Below are 16,166 nucleotides of genomic sequence, written 5' to 3' on the forward strand. Positions count from 1 at the left end.
GCCTTGGGCAGGCCTGGGATCAGGGGTGGGGGTTTTCTCGCTGGCCTCCATTGATGTGGGAAGGCTTACTTAAAAGAGGACCCACACTATTTCCTGCGTTTGGGTCCTGACTTGTATGATAGAAAAAGCTTGTGAGCAGGCAGCACGCATGCGTTCGTGTCTCTCCACTTCTGTCTGTGGATGCGATGGGACTGGCAGTGTCAAGTTCCTGGTGCTCAGCTTTTCCTGCAACAACAGACTCTGACCAGGAACAGTGAGCGGAGATCAACCCTTCCTCCCCAAGCTGCTTTTTGCCAGGGTGTTTGATCACAGCCGTAGCCATGAAGGCAGCGACAGCACAAGGATCAATTCCGCCTAAGCAGACTAAAACCCTGCACACCCTTTCCTGGACAGGTTACTAAAATGAGGCTGTCTTTACGTAAATCATCTTTTATGTGAAGATTGGTGCTACAGTTAGATGTCTGTCATCCACCAAAAAGATTTGGGGGAGCTGGGGGTGTAGCTCAGCCAGGCGAGTGCTGGCCTAGCGTGTGTGAAAGCCTGCATGTTCTAGTCCAGCTCTACAGAAACAGGTGCAGTGGTGCGCACCTGCACTCCCAGCACCAGGGAGGGGGAAGCAGAGGTCTGGACTACACGAAACTGCTTCAAACAAAAAAGAAAAAGGAGGGCAGAAGGAGTCAAGGGTACCTGCTGCTGCTCTTCCAGAGGACTTGGGTTCAGTTCCTAGCACTTCTTTGGTAGCTCACAACTGTCTATAACTCCAGGCACAAGAGATCTGCCCACTTCTGGGCATCTAGCATGCATATGATACACAAACATACATGCAAGCAAAACACTAACACATATACAAATAGAAAAATTTTAAAAGAAAATAGTAACACAAGAACTAAAAAAAAAGATTTAAAAATTTACTCGGGTTGTTAAAATGTGGTTATCATTTACTATTTGTTTATAGAACAATGGATGACTGGACAATCATTAACATAATTTTATTAATATAGACATTTGCAAACAAAGTGAATGGTAGTAGAATTAATAGTCTTCTGGTAACTTCATCTTCTCATGTACAATACTGAAAATTATTTCATTCATGTTTACTCCAAATTCCCATTTTTAAACATGAATCACAGAAAAATAGGCTTCTAAAATATTCTGGAACCATACTCTATCACAAAACTATATTTCATGTTGATGGACAATTTCATTTATAGTAATATATATATATATATATATATATATATATATATATATATATATATAGTACTATCACCTTAAAAGCCAAATAACTCCAATAAAAGAATTGCTTATTATGCTAACTATGGCCGATCACTGAAGCAGAAAGGCCCCGACTTCTTTCTGAGGACTCAGGGAAGCAGAAGGGCCCCGACTTCCTTTGAGGATGTAGGTTTCTTTGTTTAATCATCAAAAACTTTCCAGAATGACTTGTATGGCCCCAAATCAGTGTCAGGAGCTGTTCTTCCAAATTCCATCTCTCTGCTGTCTGGAGATGGACTGGTTCCTCTCCACCCACTTTGGTTTCCTCCTAGGTACCCAACTCTGTGCTCAAAGTGATTAGGCAAACCCGGGAGCCCCAGATATGCTGAAGGAGAGAACGACAATCTCATCAACTCCTGTCTCGTCATTTGCTAAAGCCCCAAGGAACAAACTTCAGATACCTCATTATCAAAGGGACCCCAAGATGGGAAGTAGGGTTCCCAAGACAGTAATTTGGGTTCTTAGGCTGCTGAAAAGTCTCTAGGGAGTCTGGGTTAGGACACCATGGGGCTTAAGGAGAGTTTATGGGAACTTACCTTTTCAACTTGTGACCAGAGAACAAACCAGACGTAAACTCTTAAGGACTTTTGTTTTCTAAGACAGGGTCTCTGTGTAACAACCTGTCCTGGAACTCGTTTTGTAGCGCAGACTGGCCTCAGACTCACAGAGATCCACTTGCCTCTGCCTCCCAAGTGCTGGGATTAAAGGCATGCACTACCACTGCCCAGCTGATTGTAAAGATTTTTGCCCCCTCTGAAAGTTAAAAAAAATACATTCAAACTCTTTAGCATTGGAACCTATTTTTAGAACTTTTACATCAACTAGTTTAAGATTAACTTCTGTTGCCAGTGGATCTTAAGTTAGCTCCTGTACTTACTAGGCTGTTTCTTTGTCTAGTGCCCACAGGGAAGGTCTTTGTAAATACCAGAGTCCCAGCAGGCTATTTCCTGACCTTCAGTTTTCCTCCATCCAGCAGGTGATTCAAAAGTTTTTCAACCGGGAGGTGGTGGCGCACGCCTTTGATCCCAGCACTCGGGAGGCAGAGGCAGGTGGATCTCTGTGAGTTCGAGGCCAGCCTGGTCTACAAGAGCTAGTTCCGGGACAGGCACCAAAGCTACAGAGAAACCCTGTCTCGAAAAAACCAAAAATGAAAAGAAAAAAAAGTTTTTTAACAGTCTAGAGCTAAAGCTCAGAAATATACATTAGCAAGCCTGCAAAACCTATCTGTCATCTGGAGATTTTTAATTTAATAATATTTATGTGTATGTATATCTATGTGTGTATGCACAGGCACACACACACGCAGGTGTCAATAGAGGCCAAAGAGAGCACTGGATCCCTGAAGCTGGAGTTCGAGGCAGTTGTGAGCAACCTGACATGGTGCTGGGAATTGAACTCTGGTCCTCTGCAAGAGCAGCAAGGACTAAGCACTCTCAACCCCTGCCCCTCCCCTGCTGTTTCTCCATCCCCCTCTTTTTTTTCCTTGAGATTTTTAAATTTCATTTGGAGACTTTAGCTGGTTAAATTTCATTAACTTCTTCAGTTTTGGGTTTCAAAAATACATCTTTTGGTTTTGTTGTTTAAATAACTACATTTAGAAATGTCGACAGCAACTGCCTTTGAGTTCCTAGAGCTTCAAAGGGCACTGAGGCTTCAGGAGCGCCCCAGCGGGTCGAGGATCTGAGTCTGTCCTACCCATCACTGCAGACTGGCCTGACTCAACCTTCCCTTCAGATGGCGGACCTTTTCTTGCCACAACCTTGTTTATAGCAATGCTATAAATTTTCTCTCAAGTTGGTTTCTTATGTTTTTTCATCTATCACCAGGGGTGTGTTTAGTTCTATAAACACTAAAAAGGCACACAACTCTCAGGTCCCTGGGGTACAACAACCAATCTCAGGTTCTACAGCTGCTGTCAGGGCAACTCAAGACTGACCAGAGCAGGAATGACCGTGAATGTCAAAAGAGTCAAATTTTAATGAATTTCCACAAAGTCAACCAGTTTAGAAAGCCTGTCTTGACTCTGGGCGCTTTCTCTTCTTCCTGGCTAACGTGGGCTGGCTTTTCATCTGTGCTTTCATTTGCTTCTATGAAGGCCTCGTACATTTTCTGGACTCTGATCACTTCCTTCTGGGCATCAAAATGGACTTTCTGCCTGGTGAGGATGGGAACAATCAAGTTGAAATCACTGATTCGCTTGTTTAGCTTTTGGATGTTGTCTTGAAACTGCTCACAGGCTTGGTTCCACTGTTTCTGCCCTTCGGGTGTCAGAGGGTTCCCAAGTTTCTTCCTAGATACTAACAGTCCTTCTCGAAGTTGCTCAATGGTATCCTTGATTTCTTTCTGCATCAGAATCCACTCTGGTTGGTATCCATTATCTATCAATATTCTGTTTAAGTTGTGAGTCATGGGATCAATATATGAACAGCCAGAAAATTTCTTCAGAGGTTTTCCTTTTCCGGTGAGGTTGTCAAAGTCTCCTCTGGCCATCGATTCCTGGATGAGGTCCTCCACCAGGCGTTCTATGGCTTGAGTTATCTTTTGTTCTTTGCTCTGTCTTACGTCTTTGACAGTTATGCTATTGGCAAAGTGTTCCCTCTGAAGTTTCTGTTTTTGATATTCCATCACCTGCTCCGTGGCACGGTCTGCCCTAAACTGTCTGTACTGTTTCTCTCGCTGACTTGGTGTCCCAAAGCCAACGCCTTCGAAGCTTAAGTAATGCCGGTGCTGAGGTGTACTGTATTTGAATTTGTCCTCTTCTTCTGTGTCTTCAGCTTTGTTTTGTCTGGCCTGTCTTTGCTCTATCACGTGGGAAAGCACATTCCGATAAGCTTCTTCGATCTTTATAAATGTTGCAGAATCAGCCTTATTAGAGCCACTGTCTGGATGATACTGTCTGGCAAGCTTATGAAAAGACTCCCTGACGTCATCTGCAGAGCATCCTTCATCTAGATTCAGCAGCCTATAATATTCTTTCATCTTCTTCTTTGATTTATGGGTTGAGATCATCCTAGATCCAGAATCTGACAGCATCTTTACCCCGTGAGGAATCAGTGAAGCATTTATGAGATGTGGTCTTAAGATCTGAGCCATCTTCATGCATACTGTGTTTATCATTGTATTCAGAATTCTTCCTAACCATGACCTACAAAACAGCGGTGAGCAACAAACCTGTATTATCAGTAATTTTCTTTTTTTTCAATAACAAAGTAAATTAAGGTGTGGGTTACATGTTCTTAGTAAGTGTCAGCTGTTGGGGGCAAAGAGAGTAGACTGAGGTTTGGTGCCAACACACAGATGGCAGCTAGCAAATGTCCCTAACTCCAGTTCCAGGGAGTTTAACACCTCCTTCAGGCCTACTCAGGCATTGGATGCATGTGGTGCTTAGACATACATGTAGGCAAAACACCCATATGCATATAAAAAAGAAAAAAAGAAAAAGTTAGTTCTTTGTAACAAAGTTGCTATGCAAAAATATATACTTTTTTTTTCTTGGTTTTTTTGAGACAAGGTTTCTCTGTAGCTTTTGTGCCTGTCCTGGAACTAGCTCTTGTAGACCAGGCTGGCCTCAAACTCATAGAGATCCACCTGCCTCTGCCTCCTAAATGCTGGGATTAAAGGCGTGTGCCACTACCACCTGGCAATATATACATTTTTATATTTATTATTTTACTGATGTTAGCTAGAAGGTGGACATTGATGTTTAGCAATTACATATTGTGAAACAATCTGAATTCTTCTACCCACCAAGCATATAATGTTAGACCTAGAAGGGTCTTAGAATTCACCTAATCCAGTTTTCTCATTTTATAAGAAAAGCAGGTCCTGAAAGGTTAAGCAACTCAATCAAATCACGTTAAAGGTATGACAAATGATTCGGGGTTCAGTAAAGACTTGGCTTGACTGGTTTTTGTTTGTTTGTTTGAGACAGGTTTCTCTACACAGTTCTGGCTGTCCTGAAACTAAGTATTCTGGACTGGCCTTGAACTCAAGGTCAGCCTGCCTCTGTCTCCACAGTTGGTTTAATTGTATGCTCAGCAAATTGCAAATTTTCCCCAAGTACCATTTCATTTTATTTATTTTTGGCAGATACTGTACAGTGGCCGTCACGAATAACTTGCTGCACATCAGAGACAGGTACTAAGTGTGATACTAGATTGAACAGAAAGAATCAAGCATGCAACCGACTTTAACCTCAGCACCTCACAGTTGGCTAAGTGCTGGGGGGGGGGATGGGCAGGATGGTGAGTGAGCACCTGCCATATTAAAAACGCATGGTCCTGAGGAGAAAGACACTGAACACTGACATAAGGCAATGAAAGAAGTACTAGAGGATTACTAGATGGGAATTACTGGACGTTTGATTGTAAGGCGCGTTTTAGAAGTCATGGGAACCCCGATGTCATAAGCTAGGGGTCAGTGGATATTAGAGCTGTCTGGAATGCTGGTAGTTATGCTCACCGTGGCTGTCAGGGCGCTGTCAGTACCGCTGCACCCCCCACTCACCTTCACAGACCGACGGGGCTCAGCGGCTCGCGGCCCCCGGCTGCGTCTCTTTCCTGGCACGCTCACCCCGCTTCGGCTGCCTCTGCCGCGCTACACTGCGGAGCCCTTCATCATTCCTCGCTGCGACAGGCGGCCTCCCTCATCAGGGACACCAATCTCTTTTTACAGAATCATAACCCAGGGGGCAGAGGACAAACATCCAGGACGCCCGTTGTACCCAGGGGGCAACAGGCTCCGCCTCCACCCGCTTTCGAGGGCAGGGTTTGGACGGTTGGGATTATGGGAAATGTAGTTCTAGAGCAGGTGCGGCGCGCGGTGGGGGGGGGGGGGAAGGTGGGGGCTTGGGGTCTCCAGAGGAGTTGCAGCACCGAATGATGGGTTCGTGACTCGACCGTGTACGTGATTTGGAGAGCACCCACCCTCGATAAATTGTTCTGGAAGGAGGAAGATTAGGCTGTTTGCCCCTGTGGTACACCTGCACTGTCAGTAGGCTTCTTTAGGCCTAGAAAGATGGTCTTTCTTTCTGCTAGTCTTTCGGGTTGGTTGGAAGTTTGTTAGGTTTTTTTTTTTTTGTTTTTGTTTTTTTGGCACACATCATCTCGCTTAGCCCAGTGGCCTTACACTCACTGTCTAGTAGAGGAGGACATTGAGTTGCAGGCCTCTGCCTCCATCTAACAGTCCTTCGTCACTTTTTTTTATAGGTTGCTGGGGGTAGAAAGCCAAGGGCTTGTGCATGCTAGGCAAACACTCTCGGAGCTCTGTCAACTGTGCTACATCCCATGCCAGCAGCAACAACAGTCAGCGCTGCACATGGCCAGGCACTGGAATGGGGAGGAAAAAATGAGAGGTCTGTGGCTTTAAGTTCAATCATGGGCGGAACTAAACAAGCTCCCCTCCTACCTGGTATAACAATTTCTTGATTATTTTTTAACAGCCCCCCCCTTTCTACTTTATGTAAATGGATGTTTTGCCTGCTTGTATATCTTTACTCCGGGTGTATGCCGTGCTCGTGAGGACTAGAAAAGGTTGTTCTGGGGTCATGGTGGTGGCGCAGGGCTTTAATTCCAGCATTTAGGAGGCAGAGACAGGTGAATCTGAATTCAAGGCCAGCCTGGTCTACAGACCTAATTCCAGGACAGCCATGGCTACACAAAGAAAAACAAACAAACAAAGCAAGCAAGCAAATAGTAGCAGCAGCAGCAGCAGCAGCAGCAGCAGCAGCAGCAGCAGCAGCAGCAGAAGAAGAAGAAGAAGAAGAAGAAGAAGAAGAAGAAGAAGAAGAAGAAGAAGAAGAAGAAGAAGAAGAAGGTGGTTGTTCCTGAAATACAGTGTGAGCTGCCAAGTGGCAGGTGGGCTGGGATTCAATCCCTCTGATCCTCTGCAAAAATAAGGGCTCTTAGCCGGGCGGTGGTGGCGCACGCCTTTAATCCCAGCACTCGGGAGGCAGAGGCAGGTGGATCTCTGTGAGTTCGAGACCAGCCTGGTCTACAAGAGCTAGTTCCAGGACAGGCTCCAAAACCACAGAGAAACCCTGTCTCGAAAAACCAAAAAAAAAAAAAGAATAAGGGCTCTTACCGGGCAGTGGTGGCACACAGCTTTAATCCCAGCTCTGTGAGTTTGAGGCCAGCCTGGCCTACAAGAGTTAGTTACAGGACTGGTCCCAAAGGCTATAGAGAAACCCTGTCTTGAAAAACCAAAAATGAAAACATAAAAAATAAAAATATAAAAATAAGGGCTCTTCACAACTGTGTCAATTCCCCAGCCCTTATTTATCTATGTATTTATTTATGTATTTATTTAGACTTTACGTGCATGGGTGTTTTGCCTGAATGTATGTATACCTGATGTGGGAGTGTCATATATCAATCTGTTGATTTCATTGGCTAAGCAATAAAGAAACTGCTAGGCCCATTGGATAGGCCCACCCTTAAGTGGGTGGAGTAAACAGAACAGAACGCTGGGAGGAAGAGGAAGTGAGGTCAGACTCCACAGCTCTCCTCTCCAGAGCAGACGCTAGAGAGAGACACCATGCTACCTGCTCCAGGGAAGACGCACGCTATGAAGCTCCGACCCAGGATGGATTTAGGCTAGAATCTTCCCGGTAAGCGCACCTAGGGGTGCTACACAGATGATTAGAAATGGGCTAAATTAATATGTGAGAATTAGCCTAGAAGAGGCTAGATAGGAATGGGCCAAAGCAGTGTTTAAAAGAATACAGTGTCTGTGTAATTATTTCGGGGCATAAGCTAGCCGAGCCGGGCAGGCGGCTGGGGTGTTGGGGGACGCAGCCCCGCGTCGCCCCTATTACTACATATACCTTTGCGCCAGGTTGAGCTATAGATAGTTGTGAGCCAAGTATGTTCCCAGGATTGAACCTGGGTTTCCCAGAAGAGCAGTCAGTGCTCTTATCAACTTATTCATTGCTGGGTGATAGTGGCACACACTTTTAATTCCAGCACTTAGGAGTCAGAGGCAAGTGAGTTCGAGGCCAGCCTCGACTACAGAATTCCAGGACAGCCAGAGCTACACAGAGGAACCCTGTCTCAAAAAAATTTTTTTTTTCATTTTCAAGTTCCCTCTCAATTGTTTTGAAGAAACAAATAAAAACTTCTTGAGTTGAAAATCCTACTTTAGACAAGATATTACTTCTCTATAAAGTCAGAATACTGGTAAATAATAAATCTGGTGGCTGGAGAGATGCTCAACAGATAAGAGCACTGGTTGTTCTTCCAGAGGACCTGAGTTCTATTCCCAGCATAAACATGATGGCTCACGACTATAACTCCAGTTCCAGGGCATCTGATGTCCTCTTCTGGCCCCAGTGGGCACCAGGCACATGTGCACAAAATACCTATACACATAAAATAATCATTTTTAAAGTAGTAAATGTAGAACTATATGCTGACTCCCATATGTGTAGCCCAGGGTGGCCTTGAACTCACAGAGATTCCCTGACTCCGTCTCCCAAATTTTGGGATTAAAGGTGTGTGCCACCATTACTAACCTCTAGTGGTTTTAGCTTTGCCTCTGGTCTTCAGGCACGATTTAGTTATCAAAATACAAATAATATACCACTGCAAATGTGTATTTAGTATTTGCTGCTTGCCAGGCATTGGGGTTACTACTCCTCTGTGTTAAAAAGTCCATGAAAAACAAACAAACAAACAACAGAAACAAAAACAAAACCCAAACAGTTCTCACCCCAAAAGGAATAAGAAGTTTATTCTGAGCTCTGTGAATGAACTTGCCTGAAGAGCCAGGTTCAGCCTGCTCAGAATAATGTGTTCCACAGTGGAAGGAAGTACTCGAGAGAACAAAGAAGGTCATAAATTTAGGCACTTACCAAGTCCCTGGGTGGGGACCACAGGTTGGAGCGCTCCAGTAGAGTGGAGAAAATGCGGTACAGGTTTCGGATGCTGGCTAGGTATGGTGGAAACCAGTAGTCAGCTAAGGATGCATTGTGAAGCTTTGCATGATTGTTCAGTGAGACACTGGTCAGAGAGGAATGGCTTAAAAACAGAGCTAAGCCAGGAGTCTGGAGAGATGGCTCAGTGGTTAAGAGCACTGGTTGCTCTTCTGGATGGACCCAGGTTCAATTCCCAGCACTCACATGGCCGCTCACATCTGTCTGTAATCCCCAGTTCCAGGGGATTTGACCCTCATGCCAATGTACATAATTTTTTTTTAAAAAAAAAACTAAACTAAAAGTAGCTCAAGATAAATTGGTTATGACTCTGTAAAATTCTATTATTATTATTAGCATCATTATTATTAGTTTTTTTTGAGACAGGGACTCTCTAGCTTTGGAACCTGTGTTGGAACTAGCTTTTGTAGATCAGGCTGGTCTTGAACTCATATAGAGATCCGCCTGCTTCTGCCTTCTGAATGCTGGAATTAAAGGTGTGCACCACCACCACCCAGCCTTTTATATTACTTTTTTTCAGAATAGGGTTTCTGTGTGTAGCCCTGGCTGTCCTGGAGCACACTTTGTAAACCAGGCTGGCCTCAAACTCACAGAGATCCTCCTGCCTTTGCCTCCCAAGTGCTGGGATTAAAGGCATCTGCCACCACCACCTGGCATTGTTCTGGCTCTGTAACATTCTAAGTCTGCATTACCAAGAGGTTCTCCTCAGTCAAGAGAACTGATGAGAACCAAGAGGCATGGGCTTTAGTTTCTAAATCCTTGCAACAGCACTATGACATAAGTGGTATTTCGTTCTCTGCTTACATATGAGGAAGTAATCATTGCCTCAGACACTGATCTTGTGAGAATTATGTAATGCGTGTGGATCATTTGGCACGAAGCCTTGCACATAGAGTAATATTTTTTTTAGACCACTAACTTTCCCTTGAATGCAGAAATCAGGGCATCTTTTAAATCCTATGGTAGAAACATCAGGTAGGTGGTGCTCACACCATTGGTTTGAGTGTGGATTAGCCAGTGACTTGGCAGAAGACTGGCAGAGTCTGCTAAGGCTGAAGACGTCAATACGTGATGCCCCAGTAATTCTACTTCTAGGCACGTGCAGAAAAGCAAAGATAAGGTCAGCAGTAGTTATTAGCACTAGACTTGAACTGCTCAGATGGCATCAGCGGAATAAAGAACTGTGGTATTTCACACACCGAACTGTGATTCAGAAAAACATATAATATAGATTTTACATCAATGTGAGCCAACAAAGCTAAAGACAGAAAGTGTACACGTATCTTGTAGTATTCCATTATACAGATGTTGATGCCAACACACACACACACACACACACACACACACACACACACACACACACACACACACACAACTTGGCTCAAAGGGAATACAAGGTTAGTTATTCTAAAGGCAAGCAGAAGTGTCCAAGAACAGACTCAGGTTACCCCCAAAATTCACATCCCAGCATGGTAACAGTTTCATTTTGTTTTTATGGTAACAGAACAAAGAAAATTGCCAGTTAAGTCTCTCAAATACATTATTGGAAACATCTGTCTGGGATCTGTTGTAGGCTGTTTGTGTTAAAGCTAGGAGTCTGCTCGTTCCAGAAGGATTGTAGTCTCAAACGTGTTTGATCACTCATACAGGTGGGTAAGACATAGCAATCTAAGGGCCTAAGCTAGCCCAAAAACATTTGCCTCTGGAGGGACAACATTCCAGCTCTCCTGTCATTCAGAGCAGGGCGTCTGCCCTGTGGAAGGAACCTGTAACAAAGGTGTGGCTCTTCTTTGGGAACTTCAGTTCACATAAAAGCAGGCAAAGCCAATTAGAAGCAGTCAGCTTTATTTCCAAACAGAAATCCCTAAATCACTTGCTTATTTTAAATATATGAGACAGGCTCTCACTACGTAGCCATGGCTGGCCTCAAACTCAGATCCACTTGCCCCCGTCTTCCAAATCCTCAGTTTAAAGGCATGTAAAACCAGCCCTGAACCAATTACTTAGTAGAGAAATCTTAATGGAAAGATAAGTAGGCAGAACAACAAAGTAGGCAGAACTTCCCCCGAGGGACGACAGAGGACCAGGACCCAGAGGCTCTGCAGAGCGTTGGTGACTTCGCCTGAACTCTGGGGTGTGGCAGATGGAGTGGTGTGGTTGTGAATCTATGCCTCTACAGAAAAACTTAAGATACGAATGTATTTGAAAAAAGTTCAGTATATTCCATATACTGAAGTGAGGTCAGCTTGGCTAACATGAGACCCTATCTAAAATCACATTTGAGAACCAAAACCAAAATCATGTATCTGAAAACCATGTAAGCTGATGTAAAAGTTTATTTTATTTTTTATTATTTAGTCTTTTGTTTGTTTTGAGACATGATCTCACTATGTAGGCCTGGCTGTATTGGAACTTGCTCCGTAGACTAGGCTGGCCTTCAACTCAAGAGATTACCCTGCCTCTGGAAGGCTGGGATTAAAGGCAAGTGCCATCATGTCACGGCCACCCTCGTTCTGCAAGGATGACGCAACCACCAGAGCTCTTCTCACTGCAGTTTATTCCAGGACCTTTTACAATTCTCTCTCTCCTCCCTCCTCTCTCTCCGTTGACCTCTCTCCTTTTTTCCTCTCTCTTTGGGCAAACCTCTCCCAGCCCTTAAGTAGGCATGGGCTGCCAATCCCGGATTGCCAGGTGGGCACTGCCCATAGGCCCACGCATATGCAGGCAGCTGATAATCATTGCGTGATCATAGCATAGGTCAGGCCTTAGCCATCTCAGGAGTTGATTATACATCTCCATCAGGTGTGACACCACGCAGCTCGCTACAGTTCCCCCTTTTGTTTTATAAAGCAACAGGTAAGAGTAGAGGTCTGATCTCTGTTAAAAATGAAACATGTACTAGTGTTTGTCCAGGTGTCATCCACTCAGAGAACACTAGACCTGTCCGGTGCCTTTTTACAGAGGTGGGAGCTAGACACCAACCCACATGCAATCAGACTTGCTCTTACATCTCTAGCCAAACTTGGGGAGATTGTCCTGCTTCAATGGCCGTGAAGGCCTGAATGATCACAACTGCATTGCAATGCTGTGAAACCCTTATGTGACAAATGCACCACAGGCATACCAGGGAGGCAAGCACCATTAAGCCTGTTAGGGCTCCTACTCCTGCCCACTCCTTCAGATGATCCATGGAGTAATCCAGGAAGATAGTCCTTCTGCCAGGCTGGTATCCATGCATGTGGAATCTGCAGTCACCATCGTCACTCGCAGCTTTTCCAGTTGTTGTTCGAATTCACCAGACCAATTACCTAAAAGATATCTAGACAGTTCTTTAGACAGATTAGTTGCATGAGTCATATTGAATGCTGGTCACACACAGCCCCGGATGGATAGAAATGTCTGACAGACTAGGGTATAGACTTGCCTCTGATAACATACCCCAGCTGCCATACCCCGTGGCACATTCATTCTTGTCAGCTGAGTGCATGGAAGACACCTTCTCCCTCGTGCACCTCTTTGGCTTCCCTAGCAGCTCAGCTGATCCTGCTTCTGCTCTGAAAGGGCCCCGCTTAAACCGTGTTTTAGGGAATTTGGGCGTTGTCAATCTCTCTGGCTACTTCCTGCTGAGCAGGGACGTTGCATTCTTACGGGTATTTACTACAATCTACTGCCATTTTCTTTCTTTTTTTTTTTAAGATCTATTTATTTATTATGTGTACAGTATTGTCAGTATTCTGTCTGCATGCCAGAAGAGGGCACCAGATCTCATTACAGATGGTTGTGAGCCACCATGTGGTTGCTAATTTTCTAGTCGTGCTCAGACTCAGGTCGCAGAGACAGCAGGGGAGAGGCGGAGACTTCCCCACCGAACTGATGGCAGGGTTGAGCGGCCAGCCTCTGCGCTTTCTATGCCCTGAGGCATCCATGCTGGGAGTGGCCTAGCGTTCTGCCTTGCCGGTCCTCAAGGCAGGTCCTGGGGTTTGTTCGCTTTGCAGACCCTCAGTGCGCTCCTTGGTCTTGGAGCCGCAGCAGCTCACACTCCACTGCAAACTCTGGAGGCCTCGATAATTCAAACCACATGAATATCACTCCCTTCCTTAGCATACCCTGTTCGGTGGCAAAATCCAGATCTCTACCAGGCTTGTCCCAGGATGACACATTAAGTAAGATTGCCAGAGACGGCAAACCAAGGTGCAATTGTGTCACCAAAAACCTCTCCAATGTGCTCCATAACAGCTCGCTAAGAGCCAGAAAAACCAGATGTGATGTTGAAGCGCCCATTCTAAAATCCTATTCTTCCTTTTATTCTCATTTTAAACCGTCCACTATTGTCGTGGCTACTATACTTTCCCGCTCTACCTTTTCTACAGGTGAGAGCATAAAATCCGCATTTATTGCCATTCCTCAATCTTATCGATGCACCCCCTTACTGCAGCAAGTTCTGGGCTCCACGGAGAGAGGTTTGGAGGTTCCCCATACGGGCCACCAACTGTCACGTCCACCCTCGTCCCGCAAGGATGACGCAACCACCAGAGCTCTTCTCACTGCAGTTTATTCCAGGACCTTTTACAATTCTCTCTCTCCTCCCTCCTCTCTCTCCGTTGACCTCTCTCCTTTTTTCCTCTCTCTTTGGGCAAACCTCTCCCAGCCCTTAAGTAGGCATGGGCTGCCAATCCCGGATTGCCAGGTGGGCACTGCCCATAGGTTCACGCATATGCAGGCAGCTGATAATCATTGCGTGATCATAGCATAGGTCAGGCCTTAGCCGTCTCAGGAGTTGATTATACATCTCCATCAGTTGTGATTCCATGCAGCTCGCTACACCATCACACCCCATCTCAAAAATATATTTAAAAAAATGAGTGGTAGCCAGGCGATGGTGGCGAATGCCTTTAATCCCAGCACTTGGGAGGCAGAGGCAGGTGGATCTCTGTGAGTTCGAGACCAGCCTGGTCTACAGAGCTAGTCCCAGGACAGGCTCCAAAGGCACAGAGAAACCCTGTCTCGAAAAACCAAAAAAAAAAAAAAGTGATAATGCCTAAGAACCTTCTTTTTTAGCATTATTTTTCACTTCCAGTGTAAAAAATAACTAGGAAGAATTAACTATTAAACTTTCTTATTACATTATATATTGTACTTTAATAATTTACTTTACTTTTGGAGACAGATCTCACTCTAACCCTGGTTGCCCTGAAACTCTGTAGACCAGGCTGGCTTTGAACTCAGAAATCCACCTGCCTCGGCCTCCCAAGTTCTGGGATCAAAGGCATGCGCTACCACATCTGGCTTTGAAAAGTTTACACTTTTTATTTATTGTATGTGTGGTTCAGGAGGGGAATGTGTTATATATGGCACATGCGTGTGGAATATTTGCCTTCTCCTATCGTGTGGAACCTGGGGACTGAATTCAAGTTGTCAGGCTTGGAGGCAGGAGCCTTTCTGAGCTGAGCATCTCCCCGGTCCCCTGCATGTTATCTGTAGATTAATTAAGACAGTCACTTAACATCCTGAGAATTTAACTCCCATGAAACGACTCTCACCCTCCCGAACATCTGTCTTACTTAACCTTTGGGAACTCAAATCCTTTCCTTTGACACCCCTACCCCACCAGAGCCTTTTGCCGGAACAGTGTGTGGATCAGTTCTGAGTAGACTAACAGAACCAAATGATCTCCGTAGTAAGCGATAAATACCCGTATTTACTAACTCAATAATGTCTTCATAATTTAATTTTCCTTTTTTTTTTTTGTTTTTTGAGATAGGGTTTCTCTGTAGTTTTGGAGCCTGTCCTGGAACTAGCTCTTGTAGACCAGGCTGGCCTCGAACTCACAGAGATCCATCCGCCTGCCTCTGCCTCCCAGAGTGCTGGGATTAAAGGCGTGAGCCGCCACCACCACCACCTGGTTTAATTTTCCTTTTTACCACTGCACTCCAATGGCTGCTCACATTCAGCGTCTAAGGAATATTCTGTTGTGTGTGACTATCACCAGGCCAAGCAACTCCATTTTGGGAGTTCAGCTGCACCTGGGCTTGTTCACAGCCTCTCGCGGGGGAAAGTGCCAGAAGACCGTCACTGTAGGCATTGCTTCCACCTGTTGTATGGAACTCTGCCTTAATTGCAAGAGGCCTGGGGAAGGGCTTGAGTTCATAGGCCAGGGAAGACAGGAGGAGGGGGCTGCAGACCCGCTGAATAAACTTTCCGGTGGGGGGAGGGGCATGCACACCCTTTGAGAACCTCTGCACCTATGCTGTGAGGACGCCCAGCAAGCTCACTGGTCCCCCACAGTGAACTAACTGGGTCTGGGACCTAAGAAGGGCAGACATTGCTGTCTCTTCCCCATGCTGTCACTAGCCAGACAACGGGAGTCTCTTACTAGGACTCCTTTGCCTTCCAGAGTCAGCTCCGCTACTCTGAGGTGTACTGTTTCCAGGACACTGCAGACACGTGGGTCTTCTCTAGAGACATGGGATCAGCTACTTTCCACAGAGGCCAGTCCTTAGGGAAAAATGGGTGGAGATCAGCGTGAAATATAGAGCTAGAACATTAACTTACTTTCTGTGACTACAGTACTGAGGACCAAGCCGAGCATGTCGGCTTCTCAGATTATAAACCCAGACTGAGTTTAGTTAGGTCATATTGTCTCCTCTGCTGTGTGACTTCACACACCCACAGCACGTCCTTTACATCTTCCCAGGGCCCCTCACACAGCGTAGGAGCTCAGCTGTACTGGGAAGGTTCCAGAGATAGTCCCGTCCAGGGGCACACTTCCTGTGGGGACAGCCTCAGCAATGCTGTTTTTGGGAGGCTTTGATGCACCTGGGTGGACTCTTACTAGTCAGAGGGGACAGCATGATGGTGAGTGGCAAAGGCCTGGGTGCAGGCTCACCTGTTGCTGAGCTGCACCCTCAACCTTATACACTTAAGGTTAGGAACCCTTTGTTGTTGTTGGATTTAAAGCAGG

General features: G+C 45.5%; 1 protein-coding gene across 1 annotated transcript; it reads right to left on the reverse strand.

Annotated features, from left to right (window-relative positions):
• Nucleotides 1-887: 887 nt before the first annotated feature.
• Dnajc28 (DnaJ heat shock protein family (Hsp40) member C28) lies at nt 888-6,034 on the reverse strand. The gene is made up of 2 exons (XM_075960335.1): nt 5,782-6,034; nt 888-4,420 (listed from the first exon to the last, which is right to left on the reverse strand). Exon 2 carries the CDS (start codon nt 4,390-4,392, stop codon nt 3,244-3,246), a length of 1,149 nt encoding a protein of 382 aa, XP_075816450.1. The 5' UTR covers nt 4,393-4,420; nt 5,782-6,034; the 3' UTR covers nt 888-3,243.
• Between the last annotated feature and the right edge of the window lie 10,132 nt (nt 6,035-16,166).

The sequence above is a fragment of the Microtus pennsylvanicus genome, chromosome 1, assembly GCF_037038515.1.
Source record: "Microtus pennsylvanicus isolate mMicPen1 chromosome 1, mMicPen1.hap1, whole genome shotgun sequence".
NCBI lineage: Eukaryota > Metazoa > Chordata > Mammalia > Rodentia > Cricetidae > Microtus > Microtus pennsylvanicus.